Below are 18225 nucleotides of genomic sequence, written 5' to 3' on the forward strand. Positions count from 1 at the left end.
TTGAGATTTTTCTGCTAAAAATTGAGATTGTTTTTTTAAATTCACATTAAATTAATTATTGTTAACACTTTACTATAAGGTTCGTTAGTTAACATTAGTTAACGTGAACTAATAATGAACTGCACGTATACAGCATTTATTAATCTTTGTTAATGTTAATTTCAACATTTACTAATACTTTATTAAAATCTTGTTAATATTAGTTAATGCACTGTGAACTAACATGAACTAGCAATGATGTATTTTTATTAACTAACGTTAACAAAGATTAACAAATACAGTAACAACTAATTGCTAATGGTTAGTTCATGTTAGTTTAACTAATGAACCTTATTGTAAAATTTTACCTCTATTTTTGTTGTTAGCACTTTTCAATAAGGTCTCATTAGTTAATGTTATTTAATGCATTAACTAACAATAATACATTTGTTACAGTATTTATTAACATTAAATTATGAAAATACAGCTGTACATTATTCATGTTAGCTCTGGTCCAATAAATAATATTAACAGACAAATTTTGATTTGAATAATATATTAGTAAATGCTGTAAACTCGTGAAATCCAGCTTTTAATGTTGTTTATGTGTCTCTGTGGTGTTTTTAATATGCTTTAAGACAAGCCATGTGTAAATTCATAAGTCATTGCTGAGTATTTTCTCCTTAAAACTGCAGTGAACCAAAGACAGTCTCAAAAACACGGTTTGAAATCGCCCTTGTTCTTTACGTCACAAATATGTTATAACCGATCACATCAACATGCCGGCGGGCTTTAGCGTATTATTAACTATGCTGTGAAGCAGGGGAGTTTCAAGTTATACCGGTATATTTTTCTGTTGATATGAAAAATCGGGTACATTTAACAGTATAGCAGATGAATTATGCATATGATGTATATTATGATGAACTATATGCCTTTCTCCACTGACATTCAAAGCGTTTCTGAGGATGCTGATTTTTTTAAGGCAGCAGTCTGAGTCTCAGATGGTGAACGGGAACATGGTTTGTGTAACGTAGTATAAAACGCATTACCATTCTGATACATCGACTTGTAGACGAGCCTGTATAACTCGCTCCTCCACTTCTTCCGAATTAGTTTCTGGTTAAAACATTTATGGTTGAATGAAACCAGTATTTCCGCTTGACTTCATTATTACAGTAAAGTTGAGCAAGTGAATCTCTGAGCTGGTGTGAGTGAGTGAGTGGAGGCGGGGCTAATGAGGCAAGGGTGTGGAAAATGTATTTTCCCAGGAATTATTTTTTAAATATGTCATTTTGGGTGATCAAAGATGAGTTTTAAGGGATACAATTATTGGCTACAGTGTGTCTTTAATAAATGCTTTAGTGTTTTTTAATTTTCAAGTTAACTAATGTTAATAAATGGAACCTTATTGTAAAGTATTATTATTATTAATAAATAAATAAATAAAAACATGAAATATTACTTTAGCATTATTTCACTGTAAAATAACAACAGTGGCTATTTAAGAAAAATATTATCCTTTTTTTTGCATTACTTTAAAATTACAATAATAATATTTCGTGTATCTCAAGTTTCTTCATTTTCAAACATTAAACCATCAAACCTTTATTTTGACGGAAATCCGCAGGGAGCCTTTAAAGCTTGTCTTTTGTTGATAAACGCTTCTCATTACAAGTCTGGGAAGATGGTTGATCCAGATTGCGTTCCCAAATGCACATTAAAGCGGCTCAAGCCACTCTAAGACATATCACGACTACGGTTTTATTTCAGGTTCATGCTCATATTAAATCAGAATCTTAGCGCACAGATGTAATTGTCTGCTAGAGATGCCATATTATATAATTTGGTAACACTTTACAATAAGGTTCATTATTTAACTACAACATGAACTAAGAATGAACAATACTTCAGCATTTATTAATCTTAGTTCATATTAATTTCAACTTTTATTTTTATTAACTTACATTAACAAAGATGAATAAATACCTTAACAAATGTATTGTTCACTGTTAGTTCATGTAAGTTAACACACTAACTAATGTTAACTAATGAACCTTATGGTAAAGTGTTACCAATAAATGCATATCTGATTTCAATTATATTTAATTTTTTTTATTTTCTTATTTTCTTTAGTCCCGTGCTGGTTTGTGCTCCGAGTAACATCGCAGTGGACCAGCTAACAGAGAAGATCCATCAGACGGGGCTGAAGGTGGTCCGTCTGTGCGCTAAGAGTCGTGAGGCCATCGACTCACCGGTGTCTTTCCTGGCTCTGCACAACCAGATCCGCAACATGGACAGGTACAGACATTTCTGTTCTCACGGAGTTCAAGATTTGTTTTAAAAAAAGCACTATTAGACCTTTTATTTGTTTGTGCTGTAAGTGGTTTAAGGCCGGCATTACCATTATTATTGCTCAGATTTAGTGTTTCTCAAAATCTACAACCCTTAACCCAGCAATGACCATTTCAGTTTTTGAATGCTGCATATGTAGATGTTAGAGGATTAATGTTTGCCTGTCATTTCTACAGCATGCCAGAGTTGCAGAAACTGCAGCAGCTGAAGGACGAAACTGGCGAGCTGTCGTCGTCTGATGAGAAGCGTTACCGAGCTCTCAAACGAACCGCAGAGAGAGAGCTGCTCATGGTACCCTTCTGACTTCACTTTAAAACACAGATAGACACCAAATGCTGGAATATTTCATAGCGAAATTAAGCGTTTCTAGAGTCTGAAGTGGATTTTTCAGTGCTTTATATTAATGCTGCAGGCAGTGGGAAACAATTATGCATGTTTTTGTGTGGAGCTGCAATTTAACGATACACAAAAATGACAGTTCGGTGTGTATGTCGGGTTTGAAGTCACGGTTTGGTTTGGAGGGAAAAACACGACATAAAACAGCATTTTTTTCCCCCCCATTTTTTTATTAAAAAGAAGTTTACTGAACTTTAACCCTTTAGAACCTGAAGCTAAAATAGGTGTTTTTCACATAATTAGATTTTTTGGACTGTAAAATTCTAAAACGATGTGCTATCTTCATGTGCAAGGTGTCATCTTTTTCAGAAAAAGATTAGCTTTCAACAAATTACAGTTATTGACCATTATTGTGTGTTGTGAGTTTGTAAATAGAATTTAAATACACAAAAATAAAAAAAAACTAGAATAAATTGACCGATTTTTATTTAGAAAAAAATCATGAACGAAAGAAACTAAAAAAATGAACTATAATACATATATACAAGTCTTTTTTGTGACATTGGGTTGCACAGTTTTCATTTAGGACACTTTTTTTCAAACACGCACACATACAAATACACGCATTCATAGTCACGCACACATACACATGCACACACCACATGCTTAGATGCGTGAAATAGTAACGGCCATCCGCCTCCCAAGTTTCATTAAAAATCATCCCAATCCCCTCTTCTGCTGTCTAACACTTCTTCCGCCATGTATTTGTTCGTTTCTTTTATTATTTTATGCAATCCTACACACTCTAACCTGCTGCGCGTCGTATCTCTCTGTTCAAATCCTTCCATCCCGCACTGCTGTCATTTGCAGATGGAAAGCATGACATTACCGTAATAAGCCGTATATTGGCGAAAAGCGCATGATGTCTACTGTCAGGAACTATTTGAATTATTTTGATAGTGCAAACGGTTGAAGAGTTACAGTGACATGAATACAGCTTGGTTGGCTGTGTCGTCGACGACACATCCGGTTTTAAAGGGTTAAATAAAGTATTTTAAATACTCCGCAAAGCTCTTCATACTGCATTTTATGCAGTTATTGAGCTTCCATTCTTTTGTGCAGAGACTGTCAGGACAAGCCCTTAGGCAAAATGTAAATACTTGCATGACTTTCTAACATTTACAAATTAGGATACAACCAGTAAGATATAAGTTATGTGCCGAGGCAAACAAATGCATTAAAAATAGCACGCATGCCGCTTTATTTGTTTGAGTTAGTTTGAAGTGCGTAATAAAGCACGTAAGCAAGAATGTATATGTTTAGGACAACGTGGATAATGCACTTTTTCCCTTCCATTATTGTGTCAGATGCGTTTGCAAAAGTTCAGCACATGCAGTTGTTAAAACAATGCTGCTTTCATTCGGTACACATGCGTGCCGAAACCGAGAAACCCGCACCGAAATGTTTCAGTATGAAAGCGTGTCCTGTTACACCCCTAACATGACATGATCCATCATGCTAGAGGCCTGCAAACATCTCATTCTCTCTTCTTTCTCAGAACGCAGATGTGATCTGCTGCACATGTGTGGGTGCGGGTGACCCTCGCCTGGCAAAGATGCAGTTCCGCTCCATTCTCATCGATGAAAGCACCCAGGCCACTGAGCCCGAGTGCATGGTGCCCGTGGTGCTCGGGGCCAAACAGGTAATGTTCAGGAAATAACTAAAAATATCAGTTAATAAAAGATTTTCATAACTTTATAAACATGCTTTTTAGTTCCCCCTTTAATCCACAACATCACAATCATGTAGGACACGCGCTATGCAAATAAACTTGATGTGCCTTACTTTGCCTATCAAGCACAAACTGTGTTAAAGTTGAATGTGTGGAGAGATAAAAACTGAAACCTATGAGATAAAACATTTCTGTTCAAATGCACAGACCAGTCATGTTTAATTGACTTGTTGGAAGATCATTTATGATCTCATATACAGTGTTTTTCCACTGGTACCACATTAAAGGATGGGATTATAGGGATTAAACTTCTATATAAATATGTGTGTGCACTTTGCATGCTTAACGTTCATTTCATTGTGTTAGTCGCTTTGGAATATAAATTGAGCAGGTTTCAGAGATTAAAAATGTTTTAATTTTATTATATTCCGGAAAATACTGTACTTGAAATGCATGTATACACTCTTGTATATATTCTCTAGTTGTAACTGTCCTGTGCTCTCTCTCTCTGACAGCTGATTCTGGTGGGTGACCACTGTCAGCTGGGTCCTGTGGTCATGTGCAAGAAGGCGGCTAAAGCAGGTCTCTCTCAGTCTCTGTTTGAGAGGCTGGTGGTTCTGGGCATCAGACCCATCCGTCTGCAGGTGCAGTACCGCATGCACCCGGCACTCAGCGCTTTCCCTTCAAATATCTTCTATGAGGGTTCTCTGCAGAACGGGGTCACCGCCGGTACGTTATTTTTGCTTTGCATTCTTCTCACACGGTTGCATTAAGTTCGATCTGGTCAGTATAGATAGATTTTTTTTTTTGTTATACACTATGGGTCACAATTAAGATATTTTTTTAAATGTATGTTTGGATAGAAGTCTCTTCTGTGCACCAAAAGTGCATTTATTAGATCTCATTAATATTGTGAAATATTATTACAAAATAAAATTGTTTTCTATTGTAATATATTTTAAAATGTAATTTATTCCTGTTATGCAAAGCATCACTTCTCCAGTCTTCACTGTTACATGATCTTCCAGAAATCATTCTAATATACTGATTTGGTGCTCAATTATTATCAATGTTGAAAACAAGTTTTTTTGTGGAAACGTGTTTTTTATTTTTTTTTTTTTTTTATTCTTTGATGAATAGAAAGTTCAAAAGAACAGCGTTTATTTGAAATAGAATCTTTTGTAACATTTTTCAAATCGTTTTGCAACATTAATATTAAACAAATACATTTAAAAAAAAAAAATTAATCTGCCAAAAATTCAGCTTCAATAAATTACATTTTAAAATATATTAAAATAGAAGTTATTTTAAATTGTATTTATTGACCGGTAGTATATATTGAAATTTTGCCGCCACATTAATAATGATCTGTTGCTCTTCAGCGGATCGCATCAAGAAAGGCTTTGACTTCCAGTGGCCTCAGCCGGATAAGCCCATGTTTTTCTACGTGACTCAGGGTCAGGAGGAGATCGCGAGCTCTGGCACCTCCTATCTCAACAGGTACGTTTGCATGTGATATCCCTTTCTCAAAAAGACATGCACCACAAATATCTGATGCACACAAAAATGCCAAGAGCTTTCTCAAAATGGCAAGACTTTATGCCTTTTCTGGAGTCTAGACACTGGTTAAATTTGGCTAAGTTTGCAAGTTTCATAATTGAATATTTCCGTCAAATGAACAGTACATCTCCTGGCTTGCTCACTGGGGGATTGAATCATTATGTGTTGACCTTATAGCAGTTCCTGATTAAATTACTTCGAGAAGGACGATATGAAAAATCTTTACCACAGTATAATTTCCAACCTCAGTAAAGAACGCAATCATGTTATAGTAATTCGGTCTGAAATCAAAACACTTTTTTTTTTTTTCATTTCTTTTTATTTGGGATCATAGAGCATATTACATTCAAGTAGAATACGTTTTAACCCACCTTTTTTTTTATTTATTAAAAAAACACTTTTTTTAATAGTTGACTGCTTCCTGTAAAATGTGCAAATCAAATGCAAAGCAGAACAGATTTTATGTTGATGAAGTCTGTTTATTTGTGACTACTGGAATAATAGAAACCTTTGAAAATTCTTAAGCTCGTTCATAAACTCTCATTCAAAGGGCCGGTCTGATAGAATCATGTCTCTGTTTTCAGGACTGAAGCTGCTAATGTGGAGAAGATCACCACCCGTCTGCTGAAGGCCGGAGCCAAACCTGACCAGATCGGCATTATCACGCCGTACGAGGGCCAGCGCTCTTACCTGGTGCAGTACATGCAGTTCAGCGGCTCGCTGCACACCAAACTCTACCAGGTACAGAGGCAAAACCGCTTTTAAACATGCTTGCAGATGCAGTTCAGCCCAAGCTAATGAACCCAAATCTAGTTTTATGAATAAAAATCTAAACTGCTATTTCCTTCTTATTTTCTGGCTTAACAACTTTATTAATAATTTGTATTCCCAAAAAACTTCTTAAGAATGTTCTTAAAAAAAAGAAGAAAAAAGTTCAATTCTTATCAATAATCAGCAACACTTTACTTTATATATATTGCATTATAAAAAATGCATTATGCCTTGTATTGCACCTTATAATGCATTGCATGGTCTCATGAATAATTGCAACTACAGTTATAATACACCTTTAGAAAGTATAATGCATTTTAAAAACGACCAATTTCAGATGTAACAAGGAATCTGTGAATATTATAATGCATTTTAATTAAAAAATATAATGCATTATAACATACATAATGCATACCTGTTTATAATGCATTATATATAAAGGCTCAGTAGAGTAAAGTGTTACCAAATATTTGAGAATTTTTCAAGAATTATAGGGTATATCTTTACTTCTTAAGAAGAATTCTGTGAATGTGGACCCCGATTCTTACATTTAGACTTGAAGAAAAGACCATTTCCTTGCATTTGCTAAAAGATGATTAGATAGAGACACAGGTCTGTGGATTAACGGCTGTTTGGCACACAGACAGCAGCATGTCAGTGATGTATTGACCTCTGTGTGTCTACAGGAGGTGGAGATCGCCAGTGTAGATGCGTTCCAGGGCAGAGAGAAGGACTTCATCATCCTGTCTTGTGTCAGAGCTAATGAGCACCAGGGCATCGGCTTCCTGAACGACCCGCGTCGTCTCAATGTGGCGCTAACCAGAGCCAGGTAACAACAGCAGATGGAAAATGTGTGTATAAATAATGTAGGAGAATTGCTCTGATTACATGCACAATTTTGTGTGTGTGTACACAGATATGGCGTGATCATTGTGGGCAATCCTAAGGCTCTGTCCAAGCAGCCTTTGTGGAACCATCTGCTGAACTACTACAAGGAGCAGAAGGTTCTGGTGGAGGGTCCGCTCAACAACCTGAGAGAGAGTCTCATGCAGTTCAGCAAACCACGCAAGCTGGTCAACACCATCAACCCTGTGAGTATAGACGACGTATCAAGATTTCCTCTGGCTCAGAAATAGTATTTTACGTACATGACATGCTGGTTAATTACAGTTTCATTTTAATAAGAAGCAATTGCATAATGCAGCGTGAAATAAGCATTTTAAGTGCTTAAAGTCCCCATGTAGTCAATCATTTTATCCCTTAAACTCATCTTTGATCACCAAAATTACATATTTCCTTGGGGAAAAAAAATCTTCATGGCTTATAATATCTTGAATGTAACTCGACACCCTTGCCTCATTTAGTATGCGCGGCTCTATGAATATGCAAATGAGCCCCACCTCCACTCACTCAGCTCAGAGATCCACTGGTTGACGATCACACGTTGATCTGATTGGTTACAAGGTAGTTTGTCATTAAAAACACCACATAGACACATAAACAACATTAAAAGCTTGATTTTCACCACAGGGGGACTTTAAATGCATCTCATTTTCACATTATCACTCCCAAAGTGACCAATACATTTCAAAGGAGGAACCAAAACACACATCAGTAGCAAAATCCTCCTCCTAATTGTGGAATTGTGTGTTTCAGGGAGCACGTTTCATGAGTACTGCCATGTATGATGCGAGAGAGGCCATGATTCCTGGATCTGTGTATGACCGCAGCAACACTGGTGAGAATACGATCATAAGCTTAATATTGTCATAATCATTTGTTAACAAACTAATTTCTTCAATGAGCTCATTGTTTCTGCCTTAAATTAATACATTTTTAGCTAACTGTGTGATTTTGTATATGTACATTTCTGAAATAAATAACTTAGTTTCCTCTGATAACAGAGTTATACTATATATATATTATATTATGCTATACTATTATAGTATATACTATAGTTGCAATTCATTAATATAGTTTCTTATTTAGGATAAAGCTCTTATTTTTCTTGTTGGTTAACATATATAAAGTAGGGATGCTAACGATGAATTGACGATCGGTTACGCAAGGTCATCATTAGCGTGTGTAGTTTTGAGGTGTGTGCGAATATGTGAGTGACTCACAAAGAGAAATTAAGTAGTTTTGAAGTAGAAATACATATTTTAAATGTATTAATGTCTTCAAGCCATGCACTGGATTAGATGGGCTAGCTGTTTATTTTGAAACATAATTAACCAAGTGTCCAAAAAACCCTTTAAACATGTTAAATGTACTGAATATAAGAACTACTTACTGGTGTAAACGCCATAATGGAAGTACAAGTCTATTCTGTGGCGCACAGTAAAGTGAGACCGGTCTATTTTGTCCATTCCTTGAATACTAATATACTCATTTTATTACGCTTTTTGTCTAAAGTGAGACCTGTCTATCTAAGTGATCTGATTGGTCTCTCTACACATCGTCCCTACCCAGCACACCCGAGGTCCAGTTTTCATTGGTTGAACTTTCAAAAGACGTAGGAAAACACTTGCATCATGATCAGATCCCGGAAGTCCTACAGCTTTAGCGATGCAGTGTGTTAATGTCACTCCCCCTGATCTACGAACATTGTCTTATGTTGTGTTTGGGCTCGTCCGGCGCAAAAGCATCATGTGTTTACCGTTTACAAGTGCGTCAAGGTCATATTTATTTATACAGCACCTTAAAACAACATGAATGCTGACCAAAAGTGCTGCACAACAGACATGACAAAATATCGTCATACAATACAATTTCAATACTAATAAAATATATCATCAGAAAATAATAGATTTAATACAAAACACCCTCAAGTACTTGGTATAGTTTGGTCTCTAACTGAAACAAATATGCTTGTTATATTCTGTATTTCAAGGATATATGACAGTCTATCTGTTGTGTACAATGATTTTACAGATCACCTTTTCATGTGCACTTTAGCACTTCTAATATGTCAAATTTAAAGGCACTTGTTAAGTGATAGTCATATTCCTTATATATATTCACTGTAAAGCCAAGCTTCTAAGCTTTAAAACAACACCTATTTTGTGTTAGTTAAGGAAGTTAAGTAACGTGATAACTTAGTAGCTAGCGCCCCTTGCTTCAGATTTAAGAGGTTTGTACAATGATTGATTATGGGAATATATGTAAATTGACATCCCTAATATAATCTTATGGGTTAGTTTAAAGGAACACGCCGACTTTTTGGGACTTTAGCTTATTCACCGTATCCCCCAGAGTTAGATAAGTCCACACATACCCTTCTCATCTCCGTGCGTGCCGTAACTCTGTCTGACGCACCCACCGCTAGCCTAGCTTAGCACAAAGACTGGAGGTAAATGGCTCCAGCTAGCATACGGCTCCCAATAAGTGACTAAATAACGCCAACATTTTCCTATTTACATGTTGTGATGTGTATAGTCACAGCGTGTACGAATAACAAGGTCACATGAGACACAACCATCTTCTAACCAAATGTCTTTGAAATGTTTATTTTGTGAAATGTAATTTGTCACTCATTGTCTGTCTTTTACAGGTCGTCCATCTAATATGTACTTCCAGACCCATGATCAGGTTGGCATGATCGGGACCGGACCGAACCCTATGGGCTCCATGAACATTCCCATCCCATTCAATCTTGTCATGCCGCCCATGCCTCCGCCCGGGTACCTGGGCCAGGTGAACGGACCCGCTGCAGGTGAGAGAAAAAACACCCCAGAAACACTGAATTACAACTGTTTTTGAGCAGGAAACATTGACTAACATTTATAAGTTGACTCTTTTTTTGTTCAAAACAATTCCACAATAGTGTAGAAACTGGCCTTTGGAAAAGAGATGGAGAATAATGTTGTGAATAGAGCAATAAGAGGTGAAGCAGAATCAAATCATGATCAGGGTTATTATAGTTAACTAAAACTAAAAGCATTAAAAAATGTTTTACTTTAAATTAAATAAATGCTAACTGGAATAAAATACAATAAACTTATTTTATTTCAGCTAGTTGCCAAGAAAACATTTATCATTTTCATTTATCATGATGTACTAAACATTTTTTATAAAAATGATTGATAAACATGGATGGGGAAAAAATAATAATAATAAAAAGCAAAATTACTAAAACTTCAACTAAAAAGAAAATGGAAAATCTAAAAATAAAAGCTAATTTAAAATATTTTAAAAACTAACACTTTTAAATTTAAAGTAAAAATTCCTTTTTCTTTTAGTTTAACTCGATGTGCTAAAGTAAAAATGTATTTTTAAAAAACCTTTAGATGTATTTTTTTAAACACACCAAAATTACTTAAACTTTAAATTAAAATTAAAATGGAAAAAACATTAAAATAAAAGCTGATTCAAAATATTCATGACAGCTATATTAGTATCCTAAAGATAGTAAAATAACACTGATCCTGATATTAATCAGTTCTCTCGCTGCTCACAGGTCGTGGTGCTCCTAAAGGTAAGACCGGGGGTCGTGGAGGTCGCCAGAGGAACCGTGGCACGGGGAACCATGGCAGTGGGCAGGCCAACATGCCGAGCAGCCAGGCCAGTCAGGATCTGGTGTCCCAGCCCTTCTCTCAGGGTCCTCTGACCCAGGGCTACATCACCATGAGCCAGCCTTCACAGATGAGCCAGCCTGGCCTGTCCCAGCCTGAGCTCTCACAGGTACACACACTTTAAGGTCCTTGCTCACTGAGTCCCAAAATTTTCGCACGTTAAAAAATAAATACGCCCTCACGTTATGTCAATCACGTCCGTCATGAAAAAAAATCGGATCGGGTTAGAATTTGTGTGTTTTTCGCATCCATAACAAGCATTTTGAGAGGTGTTATGACAACATCAGCATTTGAGTTTAAAGTGCCCATGTTATGCTCATTTATGAGTCCATATTTTTGTTTTTGGGGTCTGCTAGCAGTGTTGGGGAAAGTTACTTCTAAAAGTAATGCATTGCAATAGGGGCTTTCGCACCAGAGGAACCTTGTCGTAGTTCCTAGAACTAATGGCGGAAGTACCCGTTTTTTGGCGTGTTCGCACTGCTGGAACTAGGAACGATTTTAGGTCTAGGAACCCCTTTTGGGGGAACTAAAATAGCTCCTACTTCAGAGTAGGGTCTAAACCACATACCTGTACTGTAAGTGTGTGCTGATTGGCCGAACACATGCGAAACACCAGCACCCGCCATTTAAAAAAAAGAGCCAAGTACTATGGATGCACTGACATTTTTCAAACTCCCGAAACGAACTCCAAACAAACTTCATTTTGGCCTGATTTTGTTCTAAATGATGTCACACAAGCATTTTAGGTGCCTTTTAAATTATTGGGACCATGTCTGACAAGGATTTTACCATTATTCTTTAGTACATTTCAGAGCTAAATTATCTTAAATGTTGTCACAGGCTGTTTTAGCCATGAATATATTCACACAGACCTATTGTCTTTTCAAGATCCCTGTCAATTTCTTTAACCTCTTTAACAGGATGTGGTGCAAAATGTCTTTGATTTATTTTTTAGAAGACATGATCTATTATTGCCCAAATCATCATTTCCATTACCTTTGAAAATACACCCAATAGAAAAACGTCAATTTCGCTAAAAACTCCCATTCTTTAAAGAAATGCGCGGGATGTTTGTGCAGAAGATGAGACGGAGTTCTTTATTAAACTCATAAAAGACAAAAGTATCATGGGAATTCTGGATTCTCAACAACAAAGAAATGCCAAAATTGACCATTCGCAAAGACCCGCCCCTTTTAGTTACTGTTGCTATGTCCGACAAGCCACGCCGCTCTCACGCCACACACATCATGTTCTCACGCAGTGAAACACATCGCGGAGCAGAGAGGACACTGACAACACACTGACACACAGGACAGACCAGGTTACTTTTGATATGAAACAGTCTCAACTTTCAAATTTGGTACTTTTTTAAAAGAATTTTAAACAATAAATACCGTTTTGTGGCTCTTTAATGTGTCTGACAGATCGCTCAGTTAAAGCTGCTCGTGAACCGATCATCTCTTCCTTCTAGTTCATTTATAGCATCAAATAAACATGAATGAACATCAGAAGGAATGTTGTTTTAACCGCGGAAAGACGTCAGTACACTCCGTTTTTCAAGTCCAAATCCTGCAACGTTAATCTACTAACTCTCCTGACTGCTTTGTCGGATAAAAATGGCGGATTCGGCGGATTATGATTGGTCAGATCGCCTGTCAATCAAACTCCCTGCGAAGGGTCAGTTCATCAAGACCTTGAAGCAGATATGAGGGAGAAACACTCAGAAACACTTCATATGTGCCGCTCACAAGTATAAGGCGCTTTCCTTACCATCAGTGCTTGAATAACACACATACGTCTGTTTCTGCAATAGTTTTTTATCGACATTTAGAAAATATCGAAAAAGGTTTTCGCAAATCAAAAAAAACTTGTAATTGCTTGAACATGGTTTGCTTATTGAAGTTCCACTATTGTATGTAAGCTGTAAGCCACTTGAGTCTGTGTTAAAGTTGTGTGGGTCTTTTGTGTGAAACAGGACAGCTACCTGGGTGATGAGTTCAAATCCCAGATGGATGTGGCGCTCTCCCAGGATTCAACCTACCAGGGCGAACGGGCTTATCAGCACGGAGGAGTGACTGGACTCTCACAGTACTAGAGTGTAAGACAACACACACACACACACACACATCTTAGAAGATGACACATACACTACCATTTAAAAGTTTGGGGTCTGTCAAATATATATATATATATATAAGAAATTGATACTTTTATTCAGCAAGGATGCATTAAATAGATCAAAAGAAGTGACATTAAAGGCATTTATAATGTTACAAAAGTTTCTATTTCAAATAAACGCTGTTCTTTTGAACTTTCTATTCATCAAAGAATCCTGAAGAAAAAACAAATCCGTTTTTTGAGCATCAAATCAACATATTAGAATGATTTTTGAAGGATCATGTGACACTGATGCTGAAAATTCAGCTTTGATCACATGAATAAATTACATTTTAACATGTATTACAATAGAAAACAGCTTTTTTAAATATTGGTTATTTTTGATCAAATAAATGCATGATTGATGAGCATAAGAGACGACTTTCAAAATAATACAATCTTAGCAACGCCAAACTTTTGAATGATGGTGTACATTAATTTACTCGCCTGGTTGGTGTGAGTGATGCCTGGATGACCTAGACACCAATAAAAAAAACATATTTCATATTATGTGCTGTTTTTTTGTCTACACACATGATTCAGACAGACTTCAGCCCTATTCAGACGGGACTAGTTAAACATGGAGAGAGGAGGGGTAAAGTAATAATCACCAGAGCTTCTCTGTGATTTTAGTCCCGTCCGAATGTGCATCTCAGTGATCATCACGGACAATGTCAGTAAAGATTACGGCGACTTTTACCTTCAGTAAAAAGGTCCGGAAAAATGACTTCAGGTGATACTAACCCTGTGTGTACGTAAATATGAACGTAAATATTTCGTCATTTCCTGTTTAAAAGTAGTTTTCCATGTATTTTCAAGTATAGAGACGCTTGAAAAGGCATTCAGTCGCGTTCGAGACGCTGGAACGAGTCTGTGGCAAAACTCAAGTGTTTCACACACACCATTCAGATCAGAGAGAAGATCGACAGCACTTGTTAGAGGCACGAAACATCTTTTAGCGTTAGATAAGAGCCTATTACCAACACAATCCAATCTGAAGATAATTAATACATCGTTCGACCGGACATAACCGTTTTATATATGTATAAATATAGGTTATATGTGTTTGTGTACGTGATATCAGGAAGCAGCGTAACACACACATGACGACAGGAGTGACGGCGGTGTGTAAATCGAGTTACTCTCCCACTTCTGCTAGTTTTACTGAGATCTCTAATCCCGTGCGAATCGGCCATTCATATTACAGACGTCCTGTGGTGAAATTACATCACTCCATCTACCCTTGTGAAGTTAATCCCGTCCGAAGAGGGCTTTAGTTACCACTGCAACACACCACAGTATTATTATTATTGTCTCACTTTTAAAATGATGGGCCAATCTATTTTAAAAGCATTTTTATTTTATAAAAGCATTCAATTTTGCTCTTCTGTCTGGCTATTAATGCATGTAATAAAACATGTGTCTCTGCCTGTGTCCGCAGGTTGTTGGAACAGGAGCTAGGCCTGTGCTGAGCTTAGTTCATCAGCATTTTAAATATGGGTAAATATAAAAAAAGAACAAACATGGATGCCCGTTTACCACTGTTACAACTGAAGCACCATGGTGTGAGAGCAACAGGAGAGAATCAAACCAATCACAGGAGGGGAGTAAAGCTGGACAGGACGAAAGAGAACGTGTGAGTGGCGGATTACATCCACCATTCGTTGAGGACGGGGAAGGAGAGGGGAGACGCAGTGTTAGGAGGAGACGAAACACGAGATCTTCGATCTGCAACTCCGCAACGTGGAGGAGGCTCCTGGAGCGCAGGCAGGGACCCTTCCCGGCCTCCTCTCTCTCTCGCCTGGCTGCCGACGTCAGCCTCAGGCCTTTGCCCTGCCAACAGAGGGAGGGAGTAAAAAGATGAAGTTCTCTTAAAACTTACCTGCAAAAACCACGCTTGCTCTGTCGTCTCCACGAGCTGAGAGAGGGGGTGACGTATTTAAAGTAATTATAAACGCTTTTCAAGCAGCTGATTTTGGGGGAAAATAGTTGTTCCCCTCAAAGTTGAGATCTGACATTCAGGTTCTGCCACCGAACATCTCTCTGAGAGAACGGACGAGTGTTTTTTGCGTTTAATTTCGCGGTTTTTTTCCCCGAGCACGCTGGTCTCCAAACGAAAAGGTGCTAGGGCGCTCTGAAGGACGATTCAACTTTGAGGAAAGTTTTCCGCCTGAAGAAGGAGGGTAAGAGGTGCCGTGTATCCGAAGGCCCGTCACATCTTAGCCGCTCTCTGCTAGGTGATTTTGCGAAAAGCAAAAAAAGGGGTAGAAATGGCTTTCTCTTTTCCTTTTTAAACTTTCGGTCTCTGCAGAGCTGACGCGGACGGGGCCGACGGATCTATCCTTTCTTATTTTCCTCTTTTAAAAAAGTTTTTTTTTTTTTTTTGGTTTAACTAGAATAAACACAAGTAGAACCACTCGATTAGCCTGCTTGATTTAGATGTGGCTTCTTAAATCTCTTACCTTGCTACAAAAAAACAAAACAAAAAAAATCAATCAAAACCAACAGAGGATTCTTGCCTTGGTCAGTCAAAACATAAAATAGTCACAATCAGGTTTCCAAGGGTTAGAAACTTCAGATCATCAGTTGCTGAAATGTGATTTATTATGAGATGAGACGCGTGTCAATCACAGTAAACCCCTCCCACTTCTATTCTGTCCAATCAGGACGCCATCATAATATTGTTGCGCCCCCAGTCGCTTTAGTTAAAGGTGAAAATGAGCGGTTGCACCTCAGAGAAAGCAGGAGATCGGAGACCCATGCGAAGGACAGACAGGTGAGATTCTCGCTGTTTTTGTGTCTGACCGTAAGAGGCGCCGTCGTGCTCTCTTGCTTTATGATGATGATGATGATGTCAATGAGAGCGGCGGTAATCGCCAACCAGAGGGGTGTGTGTGTGTGTGTATGTTTCCAGACTGCCCTTCCTCATTATTATCATTATTATTATTATTATTATTATTATTAGTGATAGATTGTAGTTTTGCTTTGTTTTCCCCCCTGTTCTAGTTGCTTATTTACTTTTTTTTTTTTTTTTCTTAGTAGCTCATTTTTATTTGTACGACCTGACGTGAATTTCTCGTAACCTCTCTGTGTGGAAATTTGCTCAACTTGATTTGGTTTCCACGGACCCATTCAGAGTTTTATGGCAGCTTTTTTAACATCTCTGTTTCCGACCGATGCCAGTCGCCTCAACTTTGTACTTTTACTTTGGGAGTGTTTATACCTTTTGCTGTCACTCCATATTTGCAACACTTTTTGACTGTTTAATATTACTTAGAAGTATCACCCACTCGCATTTTATAAGCATCAAGCCACAGATTCATTTTAAGCTCACATTATTGCTTTACTTTTTCTTTTGCACACAAGACAATCATGATTCATTCATTACCAACGTTGCAAAAATGTTGTAACGCAGACGTTCTGACGTTGTGTATGCGTTCCGCTCAGCGACTGATATTCCGTCTTTTCCATGTTAACCTCTTCTTTTAGAGTGAACCCGTTCTCTAAAATTCCTTAAAACAGTTTTGTGTTCACTTTTCATACTTCAACTGTAAATATATCAATGCTCAGATTTGATATAACATCAGCCAAATGGTTGCCATTGACAATGAGATATTCAGGCCAAGGTGATCCATAGTGATATACATATTCTGGTTATGAACAGAGTATGATGAAGAGATCATGCCTGAAGTGCTTGAGAGGATCCGCTGCGGAAGTTGCATTCAGATATATCAGATTTTAAGGAAATGTACAATAAATTAACTTGCATTGAAGAGGGACATTGGAAAAATATCAGGATATTAAGTATAATTCAGGATTTTGTTTTTGTGGAAAGAGTTTTCACCCCCCCACAGTATGTACTTGTAACTTTACAAATAAATGTTGCTTTCTTTCACCCAATGCATGTGTCGTTGCTTCATTGTCTTAATTGTGTATGATCTACTATGAAATGATATGTACGAAATCGTTATTAATCGCTTTTTTTTATTGCCAATGTGTGAACAACTTGTAACGAATCTTAAAAACGAGACCTTCCCCCAACTTTCTAGGTTGACTATGAAAGCCAGACTGAAGGACTCGGGTCGTTTTTGCCGCGAAAATCAAAGGATATGACGTTTACGCGCTCCTGAGAGCCTTTCTTTCCTTCAAATATAGCTTACTTAATAATCAAACTATCATAACAGTGTAATATTAATTAGCTCATCTGTTGACATGATGCGGGTGAATCGCAGAGCTCATGTAAACACATCCACATCGATACGATCAGATGCTTTCATAATGGCGGCGTACTGAGAGGATTTACATATTCATGTAAACGTCGCTCTCGGATGTTGGATTATCGCTGCAAAGGCATTTACAGCTTTTATTTACTTATAAGCGAAGAACAAAAAATATATCAGGTGCTTGAATCACGTTCAGTCTCTTGTGCTTCACTACAATTGTGAGCACGAGCGATAAGTGCTGCTGCTGCAGTTCACATAACGACCACCAGTGTCGCTAATACGCGTTTCTGAATTCTACAAATAACCTCTTTAAATAGGCTATTTGACTTTTTTGACTTTTACCACTGGTGTTTTCTATATATAGTAAGGAAGTCCAATTCTCGTGAGCCTTGTTGTGTGTGCTCTATAGAAGCTTGTTTCCGCCACAGAATAAAACATTTAAAAAGATAGCCTAATTGCGACTTTTTATCTCACAATTGTGAGTTTATATCAGGCAATTTTGACTTTATAACACGCAATCTCGCAATTCTGACATATT

At 37.4% G+C, this 18225-nt stretch overlaps 1 protein-coding gene across 1 annotated transcript in view; it reads left to right on the forward strand.

Moving 5' to 3' along the window:
- Positions 1 to 17364, forward strand: part of upf1 (UPF1 RNA helicase and ATPase) — a 33495-nt gene extending 16131 nt beyond the window's left edge. Inside the window, exons 12-24 of the mRNA XM_082172980.1 lie at positions 2116 to 2280; positions 2511 to 2625; positions 4229 to 4372; positions 4918 to 5131; positions 5785 to 5902; positions 6547 to 6703; positions 7420 to 7562; positions 7650 to 7824; positions 8390 to 8471; positions 10287 to 10448; positions 11193 to 11416; positions 13283 to 13405; positions 14906 to 17364. Of these exons, the coding sequence (XP_082029106.1) occupies positions 2116 to 2280; positions 2511 to 2625; positions 4229 to 4372; positions 4918 to 5131; positions 5785 to 5902; positions 6547 to 6703; positions 7420 to 7562; positions 7650 to 7824; positions 8390 to 8471; positions 10287 to 10448; positions 11193 to 11416; positions 13283 to 13402 (1819 nt within the window). The 3' untranslated portion in view covers positions 13403 to 13405; positions 14906 to 17364. The remainder of the gene's footprint in view (positions 1 to 2115; positions 2281 to 2510; positions 2626 to 4228; positions 4373 to 4917; positions 5132 to 5784; positions 5903 to 6546; positions 6704 to 7419; positions 7563 to 7649; positions 7825 to 8389; positions 8472 to 10286; positions 10449 to 11192; positions 11417 to 13282; positions 13406 to 14905) is intronic.
- Positions 17365 to 18225: the final 861 nt, after the last annotated feature.

The sequence above is a fragment of the Leuciscus leuciscus genome (assembly GCF_965113295.1).
Source record: "Leuciscus leuciscus genome assembly, chromosome: 6".
NCBI lineage: Eukaryota > Metazoa > Chordata > Actinopteri > Cypriniformes > Leuciscidae > Leuciscus > Leuciscus leuciscus.